The sequence below is a fragment of the Brassica oleracea genome, chromosome C8 (assembly GCF_000695525.1).
Source record: "Brassica oleracea var. oleracea cultivar TO1000 chromosome C8, BOL, whole genome shotgun sequence".
NCBI classification, from domain to species: Eukaryota; Viridiplantae; Streptophyta; class Magnoliopsida; order Brassicales; family Brassicaceae; genus Brassica; species Brassica oleracea.
The window spans coordinates 28,060,695-28,075,390 of record NC_027755.1 but is presented as its reverse complement, the minus strand read 5'-3'; the positions used below and the strand labels follow the sequence as shown (position 1 = coordinate 28,075,390).

The 14,696-nt window shown below is 33.2% G+C and overlaps 3 protein-coding genes across 3 annotated transcripts; 2 read left to right on the top strand and 1 right to left on the bottom strand.

Annotated features, from left to right (window-relative positions):
- The first annotated feature begins 2,862 nt into the window (after positions 1-2,862).
- LOC106311284 (transcription repressor OFP18) lies at positions 2,863-3,674 on the top strand. Its single transcript, XM_013748491.1, has one exon. It carries the CDS (start codon positions 2,933-2,935, stop codon positions 3,443-3,445), a length of 513 nt encoding a protein of 170 aa, XP_013603945.1. The 5' UTR covers positions 2,863-2,932; the 3' UTR covers positions 3,446-3,674.
- A 2,998-nt stretch (positions 3,675-6,672) lies between these two features.
- Positions 6,673-7,612, top strand: LOC106310920 (transcription repressor OFP18). Its single transcript, XM_013748146.1, has one exon. The coding sequence runs from the start codon at positions 6,752-6,754 to the stop codon at positions 7,553-7,555; it is 804 nt and encodes a 267-aa protein (XP_013603600.1). The 5' UTR covers positions 6,673-6,751; the 3' UTR covers positions 7,556-7,612.
- Positions 7,613-11,707: 4,095 nt separating this feature from the next.
- LOC106309102 (glutathione S-transferase T3-like) lies at positions 11,708-13,601 on the bottom strand. The gene is made up of 3 exons (XM_013746171.1): positions 13,376-13,601; positions 12,918-13,006; positions 11,708-12,550 (listed from the first exon to the last, which is right to left on the bottom strand). Exons 1-3 carry the CDS (start codon positions 13,599-13,601, stop codon positions 11,708-11,710), a joined length of 1,158 nt encoding a protein of 385 aa, XP_013601625.1.
- Between the last annotated feature and the right edge of the window lie 1,095 nt (positions 13,602-14,696).

The window sequence follows — 14,696 nt, the reverse complement described above, 5'->3', positions numbered from 1 at the left end:
ACACACCCACAGTTGCCGCTGCTGATTACAAATAAAATCCCCGCGCTTGCGCGCCAATAGCAGTGTATGAATTGCACCTGAATTACACTTGCTTGACAAGGTCATTGGGACAGAATCAAGTGAGAAACTTATAATTGTCGACATTATTCTTATTAGTTATTAACTTATATTTATTATTCTTTTCTTTTGAAAATTTGTATCATGTTTCCATACTAATAAGTTGTAAAAGGGTTTCTTCTGAAAATTTACGTTGGTTAGTCGTATAAACATGTTTTGGCAGCTAACAAACGCTCATGAAAGGAGGAAAATGGAATCTAATGGAATTTTATTATATTTTCTTAATCTTTTCTTTCGAATATGTTTTGCTACATGTTAAAAAAAGTATTTGACATAAGAACATATTCATATTAATTTTTTATAACCAAATAATAAATTATCGCAAGTTAAAAATGCTTGTTGATTGATTTTAACGTTAAAACAAAGTTTGAACTATACATTAATTTAACCATATTTTCATATAAAAATCTCAAGTAAAAGAGAAAAGAATAACAGAACTTTAAATAAGAATTAATTTACTTTTTTTTATAAACTTGCTTACCAGTTTATATGTCTTTTTAATTTTGAAAAGAAAAACTGTGAATTTTAATAATTTCTAATTTGTAGTCGCCAAAAACAACACAAAAGTACAATAATATCTAATAATTTAGATAGTATTATCAGTCTAAGTATAAAATATATAAACTCAAATATAAATTCTAAACTAACCTAAATTTAATTAAAATATATAGGAAAAACCCGGGCGTAGTCCGGAAAAATCTCTAGTAAATATAATAAACCATCGGAGATGGTGACTCATGCCATTATTCCAAATTTTGTCAAGTTTCTACTAATAAATATGGAGATATTGTGAAATTAAATTCGGAGATCTATTGTTGCATCCATATTGTAATTATAGTATTGGTCTGTCGACAGGCTTTTGAAGAATACACAACTGACAACACAAATTGTGGTAGACACGGTTATAATTGTGTTTACCAGAACTACTATAATGGACCTAATGGTTAATGAATGTATACATCCACGCCTACCTAAACTATTTAAGACCGAACTTAAGTACTTCACATTTTCAATGTGATTTATGGATAGGTAAGCAATCCAATACCTAAACGAAATTATGAACTTAATTTTTTATGATAAAAACATTATAAGTTCTCATTTTTAATCCTTACTTTATGGCAATATCTTTTATTCTGTCAAAAGAAGAAAATAAGATATATCTCGAACCATTGTAATTTCTTTTACCTGGAATCTAAGAACACGATTAGTGAGAGTCTCTTCCATAACTTTTCAACATAAAAATGAAACAAATAAAAACTGATGAAAGAGATAGAGAAAATGGAAAAGACGGATTTCAAATAATAGATATTTCTTTAAAAGTGAAAAACGGTCATTACATTTGCCATGCTTTAAGTGGCTAAAGTTTTTTTTATATTTAATATTTAGTTATGATATTTAGTGATATTAATAAAATAAATTCATATACTTTTGTAAGAGTATCTTTTCGTTGATGATGCTCTAAGTTTCTTATAGCAACGTAAAACTAGACAAGTGACATGGATATGGTGTATCTGACCTGTAATGAAAACTAGATAATATCTTTTGGAATAGTCACAAATATACATTGAATATATTTATAATATTTGGGATGATTTCAAATGATTTTAGTTTTGATGAATTTATGATTTTGGTGAATTAAGAAAGAGCTGCCAGAATTTCAATTAAAATACTGTAAAATTTTATTCAAAATTATCAGATTTATGAAAGAAAAAAAAATTAAGGAATTTCATCAAACACAATAACTTTATTAAAATTCAATACTTAATATATTTCTAATAACAATGTATTTTAAAAGCACAAGTTAAATAATATTGAATTTAAAAAAAAAACTTCTTAAAATTTCATGTTTAACAAAAAGAAAATTTATTATTCAGTAGAAATCAGTCCATGTCTCAGAATGAATGCATCCTGTAATGTATTGGATTTAAGCTATCCCATTAGTTTGAATTTTCTAGAATAAATAATCTATTTTAAAAGAAACATGTACGTATCATTATATGTAGATACCGGAGGATAACCAAATATCCAAAGACCCAAATATTCTAAGAGCATTTAACGCTAAACCGTTTCACGGTTTCTTAGTTTTAATTTATTTTTTTGGTCTGAAAAAAAAAAGAAAAAAAAAAAGAAAACTGATCGCAGGCCGTCACGTATCGGTAGGGCCCGCAAACAGTGCAAAAACCCAACCAATATTTTCATTACTTTTGTGATCGGTTTTTATGGTTTTTGTGGAACCCCAGGTTAAGAAACCTCCTAATAACCCGAAATAAAAATGGTATAAGGTTGTGACTGAGAAATTTAGAATAAATAGGTGGAAAATAAAAAAAGTGAGAATAGGAGGAAAAATAAAAGTGGAAGAAAGAATACAGTGAAGTAAATGTATTTACTCTTGTTTTAGTTAGAGTAAAATTGTATGTATTTTTTTCTCTTTATTAACCGTGTTTAGATAAAGCGAGAAGAAAATGATTTTCATTTGATTGGTTAAAAAGTAGAATAACTCAGCTGAAATAATATTTACTCTACTACATTATCGCTAATAATACTTGTCAGTCAAAACCTAATTGTATAAAAAAATCCACATGCTTTCTTTACATAACCAGAACTTTCAGAATATCTAATGCTTGGTCAATTTCAATCAACATCATTCTTTTTAGGTAAAACAATAAGTCAATATATATATAAAAAGGTCGATATAATAGGAAGTTTTCGGAACATATCCCACAGCCCAACCCTAGACCCTTATACATCCCCTAATTAATTTCTCAATCTGACTCCAATCCAAAACAAAACCAGAAGAAAAAAAACAAAGAACAAAATGGATGTCCCGTTTCTAAACAAGAATTTTTCATCTTCATCTTCTTCAAATTCAAATTCATCATCATGGGGGCCTTCTTATCACCAAAACCCTAGAACCATATCTTTCAGAGCCACCAGTATCGCAAACAACTATTACGACGTTGACGAGGAAGAGGAAGAGGAAGAGGAAGAGGAAGAAGAAGAGGAAGAGAAGCCACTTTCTGCCATCATCTTATCCTCCTCATTCTCCTCCACATCATTCACGGCTGACGGCATAGAAGAGCTGCCAGAGACCGAGTCCATAGAGAATGTGATCAAAGGTATTAAACCATCAGAAAGACTCATTTTCGAACGAACAGGAAAATCCAAATCGATACTCGAAGAGATGAGGAACAAGGATTCATGCTCTTATACTTGGAATCAATCCACCTTTTCTACAATTTCAAATGATTCATGGTGGAGATGGTTGAGGTACACACCCATCATCACAGCTAGAGAAGCCTCAAAATGTATCATGAAGACGACCAAATAGATAAATGACATGTACAAGCTTGATACGTCGTAATCTTGCATGCACAATTGACGTTTGTGTGAGAATCTACAAGAGTTGCGTCTAGAGAGATTGCATATACGGACCCAATAGATCTTTTCGGAGGTTTCATCTCATGCCATATGAACAGTTAGTATACTCGTGAGCTCTTCTTCTTTATTTGCTTCCAGTGCGTGTGACTCATGCTGGTAATATATTTTTAAATTGATCTATGTATTTGTCCATTTGTCAATACAAAAAATTAAAACTCTTTCCGAAAGCAAGACAAAAACCATTAGTTTTGTAATGGATTAGTACCAAGGATGTCATTAACGATAGTAATGAAAGTGTAACAGTAATATACTTATATGATAATTAGCATAGAAGGTGGTAGGATCCATGTACGGTATATATATATATATATATATATAAAATATTGATAAGCCTCGTAGGGGAGTACCATGCATGCATGTGTTGATATGGTGCACAATATTATTCAATAGGAAGGTCGGAATATTTATTTTTTGAGTCCATCCGTAATTACTTCCATTTTATTTTGTATCCTAATAGAGAGAGGGACAGGGTATTTTGTTTGTGGATCATACCCAAGCATGGCATCAACATATGACCCATCAAAGTTTTGGTCTCAGGAACTTTAATAATCAACGTAATTAGATATGTTCTTCGGCTGAAATTTTTGTAATACCTCTCTTTATATAATAAAGTAGTGGTGTAAGTATAATTTCATTGTTTTTGAGCAACAACTTTATTTTTGTTTTATTTTTTCATAAAGAATGTCATTTTGTATTTTTTTTAGTGTAAATGTTCAACAAATTCCAGTTATATATTAGTATTAATTTATTAGTTAGATAAATTTATTAAAAATTATAAGAAAATTAGTGAAGGGTATAATAGAAACTTGAACACTACTAACATGTATAAAATATCAACGACACTGATAAAATTTGTAATTATTATTATATACATGTAAAATCTTCTAAATAAAAATCAAATATAAGGTCATATCCGAAAGTTACTACATTTCAAACTGCTTTAAAAGATTCGGGATATAGCATTATGTTTGTGGGTGCCAAAGCCTGCCACATGAGGAAATACGTGAAGGTAAGCACTAAGCATATAGACTGTTGCTTTTCTCATTTTTTTTGTCAAGTATGTGAATTCATTTAGGTGAAATGGCAAAAAGATACAAAAACTTTTGTCCCTTCACGTTTTTCCCTCCTTTACATTTGTCTTCTCACGTTACAACTTTAAACTTGATCAGTACCAAAACTAAACCATATTATGTTTGGACTCAGACGGCCAAGACTAAAATTTCTAAGCTAAAACTTTCGTGAACCAGATCAATCCAAATTTATTGTAGATATGTTCGTATTTAAGCCGGGCCATCCAAGCCGATGGCTTTAACTATTAAGGTCCTAGCATTAAAACTGTATCAGATTCTGGAAAGAGATGTGAATTAATTGTAATTAATGTTTGGGAAATGTTTCAGCTGAAGCTACTGCTTAGTCTGCTACGGAACTTAAATTTTTTTTAGCATCGACGTCATATCTTTTGAATCTTTGATAGTTAGTTGGTTAGTTCGACTGTTAGTTGAGTTTTACTTTCGGTTTCTTCTATTTTAATTCATTTGTGCCATATGTAAAGTCTGAGATACGTACACATGCATGCCTATTGTAAATTTTTATATTCGTTTCGCATTTAATTTAAAATTTTATATCTTTTTACTATAATATCTTATGCACTACTTCCTGTTTTAACACTAAACATTTATCAAAAGGTTCGCCGTTCATTTAACCTTTAATAAAACGACCACCAAGCATAGAACATAGCTCGAATCATTTTACTTAACTAATACGATCTATAAGAGATGATTACTGTATATATAATAGAAGCTTAGCAAATAATTGGTATAATCGTTTAGAATTTAGTTATCAGCGGATAATTTGATGTATCTAGGGGGTCTGGAGATAATTGTACTGATCATGTGTTCAAATTATTTGGTTTTGTTACCGAATAAGTGCATCTTCTTTAATATTGCAAATTCTTAGTCTATTTTAAGAAATAATTAGAATATTATGATCATGTTGGATATTGTCTGCAAGTACAGCTATCAAGTTTCAACTAATTATTTCGGTGATGTTGTACAGTTGATAAGCGAACACACACTGACTACGTAGCTTTTGGCTTTTGCAGACACTAATTCATTGCCTAGTTATGCTGCATATACTATAAATAATTATTTCTATTTTCTTCTTGTAATTTCATATAACATAGTTTTTTGCTCACTTTAGAAATTGAGAGATTGATTCGTACGTAGTGTTTGTGGGTCATAGTAGTTATTGGTGTTTGATAGCAATTATAAAAAATTACAGTTTTGTGCTGCTTCAAACTTTTCAAATCAAAATTGTTTTCTGAATATTTACAATTACATGTTTATACAAATTCTCGCATTCACAACCACATCTGCCTTTAAATTAGTCAAATCTTAAAAGTATATTCATCCATCTATTTTGATCTAACTTCAACCTGTTTAATTAAGAAAGCTAGAGTGCTGATCAACAAATATAGTTTCTGAAAAGACTTAATCAATTACAGAAAAAGACTTAATCAAAGTGGTCACTGCAACTAGGGCGAATTAGTTTTATGTATTTTTCTATTATTAATAATCAAAATTAAAAATTTATTAAAAGCGATATTAGATAAAACAAAGATAAAAGCTTAAATTAAATAAAACTTAAATGTACTATATGCATGTACTTATATCGTGCATGTGACTTGCATTTTTTTATTTTTGAAAAGATGTGACTTGCACTTTCATCGACAAGTTAACCTAATATTTTTTTTAGAAAGTAAATTCATGTACTATTAGACTATTAACGGAAATGTAGTTCATGTAGCGAATAAATTATATTAATGTATTATTCTTATATTTGAATTTTTGATATTCAAATAAGGACATTTTAGCTAATACGAAAAAATCTTAACCGGGGTAAGCACTCAGATAAAATGAATGATCCCCAACCAAACAATAAATATGGAGCCAATAATTAAATACCATTAAAAAAGACAACAAATCTTGAAACAAAGCAAATAAAGCCTCTCTACAGAAAAAGACCCACCCATCCTTTCGTGCAGCCTCTCCTTTTTTTAAGCTTTCCAAAAGCCTTAAATATTCCTTCCCTGTCTCACACATTAAGCCACATTCTAAATCCAACTCCAAAAAGAAAAGAGAAAACCTATACTCTTCTGTAGTCTTATTTTCTCAACAATCAAACAAAATACAAGAAAATGGGGAAGAAAATGAAGCTCCCATTTCTGAACAAGATCATTTCATATTCATCATCTTCTTCCTCTTCATGGCCATCACCTTCTTGTCATCAACAAAACCCTAAGAAAATATTTTTCAGAGCTTTCTTCACCGTTAACAAACCTAAAAATGTCAACAAACCCGAGCCACCTTCACGCAGCTTCTCCTCCTCCTCTACCACCACCAACATCATGGAAAAGCCACGGGAGATAGAGTGTATAGAGAATGTGATTAGGGGACTAAAATCATCAAAAAGACTTATCTTCGAACGTAGAGGAAGATCAAACTCCATACTCGAAGAAGTTACTAAGGAAGAAGAAGAAGAAGATGCTCCTGAGGAAGAAGATTCTATAGAAGGCTTCATGCTCTTGTCCGTAGAATCAAACGACCCTTACTTGGATTTCAAGAAATCCATGGAAAAGATGGTTGAACTACACGCTCTTCATCATGATTGGAGAAGGCTCGAGAAGCTTCTTTTCTTGTTATTGAAAGTCAACGTTAAGACAAGCCACGAATACATCTGCGCCGCGTTTGTCGACTTGCTCTTAAACTTAGCAGTAGAAACTTCTAAAGACATCGCCCAAGAACCTCGTCCTGTCCACGTCGAGGAATCTCCATCGTCGCCATTATCATTCTACACGTCGTACTCGTCCTCATATGATACCTCGTCGACGTCTGTCCGGGGATTACCGGATAATTTGATAGGTGAGAATAGAAGGGACGTTGTTTGTTGTTTATCGTCGTTGTTTGAGATGGAGGAGAAGATTATAGACAATATTTATTAGTGGTTATGTTACTTCTTAAATGTTGTTTACATAATTACATACATAAATCATATGTCATGTTTTAAATTTATAATACTAGACACAACTCTAGTGAAGCAGTGGTATAAAACGGAAATTGAAGTCGAACCAATTCATTTTCGCGCGATCAGTATAACCAATGTGATTTCTTTTTGTTTGTCAACCATAGTAATCGTTGTGAAAAAAAATTGCTCAGAATAGTATACAGAGGAAACTCATTTGCTCGACTGACACTTTTTTCAGGCATTTTTATAGCATTTTAGAAGCTTAGTAATGCTTATACAACTTTGTTCTTCCACGTAAATTTATCTCAATACCGAATAATGGTTTAGTGGCAAAAACTCTTAAATACAAACCCAATAAAAGTTGTTACGGCTGCACTAGGATGTGGCTGACCGAAAGTGGGGCAGTGTATTAGCCAAGATGCAGCTGGATCTCCTGCACAGAAACTAGTCCGAAAAAATAGAGAATAAGTGTCCAAGGTTTCAGACCATGACCGTTGACCAATTCAACAGTTTCAGCGAATCTGAACAGACTTTCTGGTAGGAACTTTCTTTTTCAAATTGCACAACATGTTTATGCATGGAAGCATTAAAGATTAATGAAAATATTTTTAATTCAAATGCAAAACAAAGTCCATAATGTTTTCGTTGCGGACAAAGGAGGTCATCGCTAGGGGTGTCAAAATGAGCTAACTCGCTCAACTCATAGTGAGCTCGACCTTTTCATGAGCTAGCTCAGCTCAGCTCATTTATTATATGAGCTTCAATATGTAAACTCGAACTCAAATCATCTAGATCATGAGTTAAATGAGCTAACTCGTGATTTAAATAAACATAATAATTATAAAATAAAATAGAATAGTGATAGAATAACTTCTATAATATTGTTCAAAATTTAAATATTAAAAAATACTAAATAAAAACCAATACATGACAAAAATTAAAAAACAACACCTAATATAAATTAAATTAAAGCAAAACCAATGATCCAAATCCTTATTGTTCATGAGAGTCTTGAGACAATTCATTTTCAATGTCTTGTATGTATGTTTTACATTTTAATTTTAGAAGATAAATATGATTAATATAGATATTTATCTTTTAAGAAGATTTGGTTTGACATTTTAATTTTAGAAGATAAATATGATAAATATAGAAATTATTTATTTTTTACATAAAAAAAGTTATCCAAATATAATATATATATATAATATTATATATAATTGTAAGTATAAAAATGAACAAGCTCATGAGACAGCTCATGAGACAGCTCATGTTCATTAAATATCGTTCATATAATTCGTGATCTAATTTAAATTCGATCATTAAACTCATTAATTAAATGAAATTAAAATATAGAGATCATGCTCATGAAAAAGTGAGCTGAACTGAACAAGATCATGAGATATAGCTCATTTTGACATCCCTAGTCATCGCCAGAAATTTAGAATGTTCATTTGGTAGAAGCTTTATATAGTCCAACGGCTCAAATACATAGTTAATCGCGCTCCTTGTGGGCTCTAACGCATAAATATTGGGCTTCTATTAATTTGTTAGCTCGTCTCGCGCAGGATGCGAAACGACTTATTGTGACTGATGTTGAATGTTTTTTGTTGGGGCAAACAAAATTAGTTGAGTTTGAGTAGAGGAAAAATGTTTCATTGGGTGTGCCGGAAGAAACCATCTGTATTCCGTTGCTTTCTTTCAAAGCACTTTGGATCTCAGATGATTTTTGTCTCAGCTTTGTATTTCTTTTAGTTCTAAGCTCATAAACAAAGCAAAATACTCCGGTGAGAGCAAGTCCACTGGTAAGAGTCCTTAATGGATTCTTATGAATAAATTAGTAGTTAATTTGGTGATTTGAAAAGTTAAGAACCTTAAAATATATATATATATATATATATATATTTATTTTAAAATTGAATGATTTGAAAAAAAAAAATACATAAAAATTTAAATAAAAATGACATAAAAACATATTAAAAATACAAATACAAATCGTAAACCAAAAAAACCGATTAGTTGAAATATTTATTTGTTCCAAATTTTTGCCATATATTCTCAACCAAATCAGCTTTCAATTGTTGATGTATTGTTTTATCACGAACTCGATTCCGAATGCTCATCATATTGCCGATATTTAAAGGCATATCTATAGAATACGTGAAATCCACTTGTGAACTTCGGTTTGATTCTGGTTGTGTGAAAACTGAAACATCAAACTGAGTGTACCCATCTCGTTCATCTTCTACTATCATATTATGCATAATGATACATGCTCTCATTATCTTTCCAATTTTTATTTTATCTCACAAAAGAGTTGGATTTTTGACTATGGCAAATCGAGCTTGCAAGACCCCAAAAGCACGCACGTCATCTTTACGTACAGCTTCTTGATGTGTATCGAATAAGGATGCTTTCGGACGTTGTGGAAGTGGAATAGATTGGACAAAAGTAGCCCATTTTGGATAAATACCATCTGTGAGATAGTAAGCCAAATGGTACTCGTGTCCGTTGACAATGTAATTCACTTTTGGAGCTCGACCTTGTAATATATCATCAAAAACTGGTGATCGATCAAAAATATTAACATCATTTAATTTACCTGGAGGTCCGAAAAACGCATGACATATCCAGAGATCTTGTGAAGCCACAACCTCTAAAACAATTGTTGGCTTTCCTGATACACGTGTATATTGACCTTTCCATGCGGTCGGACAATTCTTCCACTCACAATGTATACAATCAATGCTTCCTATTCATCCCGGGAAATCCGTGTATCTCTCCAATATCGAATAGTCGTTGAAGATCTTCTGGCGTGGGTTTTCTTAGATACTCATCTCCAAATAAATTTATGATTCCTTGAACAAAATGTTCCAAGCATAAAAGCGCAGTGGTCTCACCAATTTAGAGGTATTCGTCGACCGCATCAGCTGGGTAACCATATGCCATCATACGAATTGTTGCCGTTGCTTTTTGTAAAGGAGAGTGACATAACCTTCCAGTAGCATCTCTTCTTTGTTGAAAGTATGAGATATCAGCGGAGAGTCGATCAACAATACACATGAACAAGGGCTTGTTCATTCGAAAACGGCGTCGAAACATGTGAGAAGGATATGTTGCATCTTCAATAAAATAATCATTCCATAACTGCATGTGTCCTTGTTCTCGTTCTCTTTCGACGTAGGCTCGTTTTTTTTACTTTGATGCTTCTTAATGCTGACCATGATGAATGAGAAGATTTTCGAATTGTTGATCGAAAATTTGGTCGAATCTTTCCTCTATTTTTTCGAAATTATTAGAAGAAGAAGATGTCATTTAAGAAAGAAATGTGAAGAAAGATGTGAAGAACAAAATCTTAAAGATTTGGAAATACTTAAAGATGTGAAGAAATGTGAAGAAAGATGCCATTTGCTCTCTCTCGTGTTGTTGTTGTTTTGTTTTGGTCGGTACAACTTATAAAGAAAACATGAAGGTTCGGAACCACTTATAAAGAAAGCGTATCACACAAGTTGTCTACTCACGAGATACACAATACATATACCAAGACAACACGACAACAACTGGTTACAACAAAAGATACATCAGATATCTTCTTATGTCACATGTACAACAAAAGATACATCATATGTCCTCTATTGTCTTCTTATGTCCCATGTATACTGCTTTTTATACAACAACAAAGGACCCTCTATTGTCCTCTTATGTCACATGTACAACACAAGCCACACCCTCTATTGTCTTCTTATGTCACATGAACCGGTACTTTTTTTCTTGCCTTCACCTGAAACAAAAGCAAGAAGATACAATAAGCAAGCGAGAGAAGAAGTGAAACCATCATGAAACAAAAGACCATATTATAATGACAAGTAGACACAACTCTTTCTACTTTATATCGATCATGAATGGTGGAACACAAGCAGACACAACTCTAAACATTTAACAACATTAAAACTGATCAGGTTTGAACTTACTTCAACTGCAAAGTGGTTAGCATTAATATTTTTGCATTAATTAAGAAAGACCACAATGTTACACAGAAACAAACTCAGACACAAACCAAAAGCATTAAGAGAAACAAAGGAAAACACAAAGCATAAGCATTACAGAGAAACAAACCCAGACACTGAAACTAAGCCATCATGTCATTAATAAGCTTATTTTTCAAAGCAATTTCTAGTTCACTAAGTGGCTCTGTATTGGCAATTAGGCTGTAAAGCAATTTCTGCTTGTTAAGCTTTTTCTTCAGAGCATAGTCCTTCTGCCGAATCTCCCACATGCTCTGAAACTCCCTTCTTTCTTCTTCCAAAGTTGCTGGCTTGCTCATAGACTTTTTTCCTTTGGCCTTTGCTGCTTTAACACCAACTGGTCGAGCCATTCCTTCATCCCCTCCATGGCTTCCTGCAACAGAGGTTGAAGACTGTGCGGATTGGTCATCTAACTTCCTTCTTTTTGACTGAACTTTATCTTTAGTAGAAGAGGCTCCACACCATTTCTGATCATGGCGAAGCTCCAACCATGCATGCTCCCGTGTGAACTTCACCTTGTAATCATTGTAGAAAATCTCGTGAGCCATCTTTAAAACGTCATTCTCGTTCTGTCCACTCGATCTCTGTTTCGTTGCAGCTTCATAACAGCCAACAAACTTGCACACGCGCTCATTAATATTCCCCCACCTTTGTTTACAGTGCGTCAGCTCTCTCTTCTGCAAACCAGCCAGCTTTGGACTCGCAGCAAAATAAGCAGCAATTTGTTTCCAAAATGCAATTGCTTTCTGCTCATTCCCAACCACTGGATCTTTGGAGGTGTTCAACCAAGCACTTATGAGCACACCATCTTCTGTTGGTGACCATTTACGTCTCTCTTTACGGTCAGACACAGTCTCTGCATCTTCGTTGCCATCTTCAGTCCATTGTGAACCGAACACAGAGGCATCAGACGCAGAGAGTTCTATACTAGGCTCACGAGGGACAGACTGATAAGGGTGTTGGGTGTTTTGATGTTGACTGTTTAAGTGGCTTTGAAAGCTACAAGTTTGACTAAATGGATCCATGGCTAAGGAGAATGAAATAACAAAGGAGAAGGAAAGCTTCTTTGTTTTTATGTGTGTGTTGTTCAGATTTTAAAGTTGTTTAAAGTTTTTAGTTGTTGAAGTTTCAATGGTTATGTTTTTAATGGCAATCAATGCCTTAACTTAAAACTATAACAACCAAGAAAACTAAATGTAAATCACTCCAACCAAATCAATATCTAACACGCAACTAACAACTACCGGCATACAATCAAGTCCATTTGATTCAACCTAATCAATCGAACACGCATTAAAAGAAAAGTGTACTTACCTCTTGCTTTGATGATGTTGAATCCGTTTCTGAGAGAGAGTGGGTTCCGTAATGAATGAAACACTCAGCAACTCCCACACAACAGCAATCTTTACACAACCATCAAAGAAAGAACAGAGCAAAATGTATGAGAAAACCGAGCAAAATGTATGAGAAAACAATATCGAGTAAAGCATATACTAAGAACAGAGCAAAATGTATGAGAAAACTATATCCATAATTCCAAAATAATATCGAATCATGTGTAAATCATGAATGATGTTTGAGACAAAACAATCAGATCACATTCATCAATCTCAAGAACATAAACAAGGATCAAACAGACACAAGATTCTAAAACATGAACCTGATCTAAAATTCTAAAATACATCTCAAAAAGATTCCACCTTTGTCGACTAAACGATGAAATCACAACAATTTCACAAAATTGAATTTTTATGAATAAGAAAGACACATACACTCAGGATGAGAGACGTCGGCGAAAAGATACGTGAAAGTGTAGGACTCTTTCTCGAGAAGCTGGCGGAAGAGAAGCTTCGGTGAGGAAGTGGAAGCGAAACCTATCACGGATCTGATTAGAGGATGACGGAGCGAGAGAGAAAACAGAGCGACAGAGAAGGCGGACCGATCGACAGAGAACACGGATTGAGAGAGAAGACGGAGTGAGACAGACGACAGAGTCATCGACAGAGACAACAGAGCGAGAGAGACGACGGACTGACAGAGATGATGGAGCGACAAAGACGATGGAGTGAGGTAGAAGACGGAGTCGTCGAGTGAGAGAGAAGACGGAGTCGTCGAGTGAGAGAGAGGACAGAGTGTCCGAGAGAGAAGAGAGACAATAATGGACGGTCCAATGAGTCACTGACACATAAGGGTTTCTTAGCATTTCTTAAATGCTCATATTAAGCACCTGTTCTTTTTTTTTAATCTTTTTCATTTATTTTTTTCCTTTTTTTTTAAAACCCCTCCTTAAAGACCACCCATGGAAGTGGTCTGACTAAGTTTTGAAAATCTGATGCAAAATATTCTGTTATTTTTGCAAAAGGCCAAATTCTTTAAAAGTTGATAGCGACATTAATTAAATTTTAGCAAGTGTGGTTGAGAGACGGGTTAATTTCACATTCTGTTCTTCTCGTAAGCGCAAGTGTTTTAGAATCATCTGGGGTCTGACTTAATAACCCATACCCCCTTAAATGAATTCTTACTGCCCCCTCTCTATTCTTCCTACCCTTTTATCCTTGCACTCCCCAAACTAGCCTTTCATTTATTCTCCAATTAAATAAACCAACCATAATTCAACAACCTACATGGCCCACAAAACAATCTTAACCAATCAGATTTCTCCTAACCCACATGTCTCCTCCTTCATCGTACAAGCTTCTTCCTCTCATCCTCCATTAGCGTTTTTTGAAGCTCAAAAAATAGGCAATTCAGGTTCGTTTTCGATGATTTTTTTTTGTGATATTACATTTAAAAATCGTGTATATGATGGGTAACGTTAAGAAAGTAAGATTTGATGAAAATTTGAGAGATTAAAAATGATTTCAAAAACAGTGTTTAGGGTTATCGGGTACTTTTAACGTCCGTTTTGGATGAATTTTTTGCTGAAATGTTATTAAAACAAGTGTATATCTCGGCTAGTGTAAAAAAAAGAAGATCCAATGAAAATTATGAGAGATTTAAAAAGATTTTGAAAACTGTGTTTATAGATTTTGGATATTTTTATGTGTGTTTCGATGATTTTCTGTGTGTAATTTCATTTAAGATGAATTATAC

What these genes read in the sequence shown, in the direction of transcription:
- LOC106311284 (XM_013748491.1), top strand. Translation starts at nt 2,933, where the DNA reads ATGGATGTCCCGTTTCTAAACAAGAATTTTTCATCTTCATCTTCTTCA.
- LOC106310920 (XM_013748146.1), top strand. Translation starts at nt 6,752, where the DNA reads ATGGGGAAGAAAATGAAGCTCCCATTTCTGAACAAGATCATTTCATAT.
- LOC106309102 (XM_013746171.1), bottom strand. Translation starts at nt 13,601, where the DNA reads ATGACTCTGTCGTCTGTCTCACTCCGTCTTCTCTCTCAATCCGTGTTC. An exon ending in CGACGTCTCTCATCCTGAGT is followed by an intron (nt 13,007 to 13,375) that starts GTATGTGTCTTT and finishes GGTTGTGTAAAG; the next exon opens with ATTGCTGTTGTGTGGGAGTT. An exon ending in CAACATCATCAAAGCAAGAG is followed by an intron (nt 12,551 to 12,917) that starts GTAAGTACACTT and finishes CACCCTTATCAG; the next exon opens with TCTGTCCCTCGTGAGCCTAG.